The sequence below is a fragment of the Physeter macrocephalus genome, chromosome 12, assembly GCF_002837175.3.
Source record: "Physeter macrocephalus isolate SW-GA chromosome 12, ASM283717v5, whole genome shotgun sequence".
NCBI classification, from domain to species: Eukaryota; Metazoa; Chordata; class Mammalia; order Artiodactyla; family Physeteridae; genus Physeter; species Physeter macrocephalus.
Genome location: NC_041225.1, coordinates 11793756 through 11796623, shown reverse-complemented (window position 1 = coordinate 11796623; position 2868 = coordinate 11793756). Strand labels below are relative to the sequence as shown.

Genomic DNA, 2868 nt, shown 5'->3' with positions numbered 1-2868 from the left:
CGGCGGGGCCAAAAAAAAAAAAAAAAAAAAAAAAGCTTTTGGTACCAAGGTGACACAGTATAAATATCCTGATAGATGCAGGTATTGTTATTTAGATGGTAGGTATGTGAATAAGTTTTTTTTCTTCAACTACTTGCAGAAAATGTGTAGGTGGAGGTAATGGATATGGGGGAGTGTGTGCTAGTAGTTAAGAACGCTGAGTCTAGAGCCAGCCTGCTTAAATCCTGGCCCTACCGTTGCTAACTGGAAAGACGGCAGGTTGCTAACCAATCTGCACCTCAGTTTCTCCATCTGAAAAATGGAGGCCATAATACTGCCTGTCTCCAAAGAGCTGTGAGGAGTAACTGAAGTTATCCATGCAGAGAACTCACTACAGGATAAGCGCTTTACGGTATTTGCAAATGCCAAAGATTCTTTTTACCAGAAGTGAAAAAAGCTGTTGGGAGATAAAATCCTCCAAGATGATAGATCATTTTTCCTTCCATTGTGCTCAGAAGTGAGGGAAATTTTCTAAGCAGAAGACTAGCATTGCATGCATTAAATGGGGCCCTGATCTCTGAGACTGGCCGGGTGGAGGAGGAGCTTGGAAGAGATGCAGGGGTGCCTCCTGCCCTAGGCAAGGAAGGGGTGTGGAGCCTCCTTGTACTCCGAATATATGCTACCCAAGGCGTTGTTAAACCAGTCAATTCCCCAGTAATAACCTGATTTTGTTCGGCAAGGCAGAGGGTTGGGTGTTGAAGGTTGCCTTTTTCCAGTGGAGTATTTTGGGGGGGGCAAGTATTGCACCCTTTCAGCAAGTGATAACAGATACTGTTTTTTCATTCACTCACTATGGTGTGGCTACTTTGCGGAGATCTATCATTTAACCCTCACAGCCAACCTGTGAGGTGTACTGTTCTTATCCCTATCTTTATAGATAAATGAGGCTCAGTTAGTGCCATCTCCCACGAAAGGATGCATTTAAACAGCAGAGTGGTTTGAGCATCTCCGTCGGAGTTTCACGAGAGCCTGCCCACCAGCCCCCTATCAGATGTGAAGCTAAGTACATGAGCCTGAACCGCGGCCTCCCCTAACTCAGCTTGCTTTCTCATCTCCGTAGGGAAAGGTAATTACTGGACCCTGGATCCGAACTGTGAGAAAATGTTTGACAACGGGAACTTCCGTCGGAAGCGAAAGCGCCGCTCGGAAGCCGGCAGCACCCCTACGGTGGCCGTGGGGACGTCGAAATCAGAAGAAGGGCTCTCCCCGGGACTGGGGTCTGGAGTGGGTGGGAAGCCGGAAGGAGACAGCTCCCCGGCGTTGCTGAGGCCCTCTCAGTCCCCAGAGCCTCCCGAGGGCACCAGGAGCACCGCCTCCTCCCCAGGAGGGTCCGCGCTCTCCTCCACCCCTTGCCTGAACAGCTTCTTCAGCAGCCTCAGCGCGCTAAGTGTCAGCAGCGGTGGGAGCACCCAGCGAGTGCTCCCGGGCGGCCGCCCCCTAGGGATCCAGGGGACCCAGGTGCCCTCAGCCGGCGCGTTCCCCCCCAGCGCCGTCCCGGAGGCCTCGCCAGACACCTTGCAGCTGAGTCACAGCACCAGCAATGGCAGCAGCCAGAGATCCTCCTACTACAGCCCCTTCCCTGCCAGCACCAGCGGGGGACCGAGCAGCCCCTTCAGCACCCCTTTCTACAACTTCAGCATGGTCAACAGCCTCATCTACCCCCGGGAGGGCTCCGAGGTCTAGACCCCCCACTTCCCAGACTTGACTGTGGACACCTGAAATCTTGTGGAAAATGCAGATTCCAAGGCAGTAGGTCTGGGGCAAGAACTGAGACTCCGCGTTTCTTCCGAAGCTCCCGGCTGAGCCTGCGGTCCACTGACCACACTTGGAGTAGCGTGGATGCAGTAGGTAACTCTTTCTACAACCCGGCAAACTTTGACCGGTTTCTCTGGAGAGAAATCCAGCTCACTCTGTTCTGGGATCATACCCGTGAGCCGTGTGAGGGCGTGGACCATGTGTGTTTGTTCATCACTGTATGTCAGGGTCACAAGCTCAGATGGGTCCAGGGACCGGCTACAAAAACAAGTGAATTAAGTTATTGGGTCGGAAAAAGATAACAGTTGGCACTGGAAGCAGTTGGGAGCGGTTGGGACCTTCGAGCTGAAGGCTGCTGTGGGCAGCTGGTTATCTCCTGCTTGACAGCATTCTGATTTTTCTAGAAAAGTCAGAGACCTGGACTTTTTTTTTTTTTTTTTTTAATGTTTTTTTTTTTTATAAATTTATTTATTTTTATTTTTGGCTGAGGTGGGTCTTCATTGCTTCACGCAGGCTTTCTCTAGTTGCGGCGAGAGAGGGCTACTCTTCGTTGCGGTGCGTGGGCTTCTCATTGCGGTGGCTTCTCTTGCTGCGGAGCACGGGCTCTAGGCGCGCGGGCTTCAGTAGTGGTGGCTCATGGGCTCAGTCGTTGCAGCTTGCGGGCTCTAGAGTGCAGGCTCGGTAGTTGTGGAGCACGGGCTTAGTTGCTCCGTGGCATGTGGGATCTTCCTGGACCAGGGCCCGAACCTGCGTCCCCTGCATTGGCAGGCAGATTCCCAACCACTGCCTCACCAGGGAAGCCCAGAGACCTGCATTTTTATAGGAAACCTCCATTTGTCTTCTTTGTAGCTATTGAGAGTTTTTCGAATACTGTGCTAGGAAGCACCACAAATCCTTGAGCTCAACGCAGCTCACAGATCACCTCTGTTTATGCTCAGTGTCAGGTACATGGCAGATACTAATAGCAATAGAACCGCCCAAGCACACAGTGTGTGCCAGGCACTGTTCTAGATACTTGACGTATATTAGCTCATTTAATCCTCACAACAACCTTGGGAGAGAGGTATTGTTACT

General features: G+C 51.6%; 1 protein-coding gene across 1 annotated transcript in view; it reads left to right on the top strand.

Moving 5' to 3' along the window:
• Window positions 1–1730, top strand: part of FOXI3 (forkhead box I3) — an 8829-nt gene extending 7099 nt beyond the window's left edge. The window contains exon 2 of the mRNA XM_007102538.4: window positions 1100–1730. Within this exon, the coding sequence (XP_007102600.2) occupies window positions 1100–1722 (623 nt within the window). The 3' untranslated portion in view covers window positions 1723–1730. The remainder of the gene's footprint in view (window positions 1–1099) is intronic.
• The last annotated feature ends 1138 nt before the right edge of the window (window positions 1731–2868 follow it).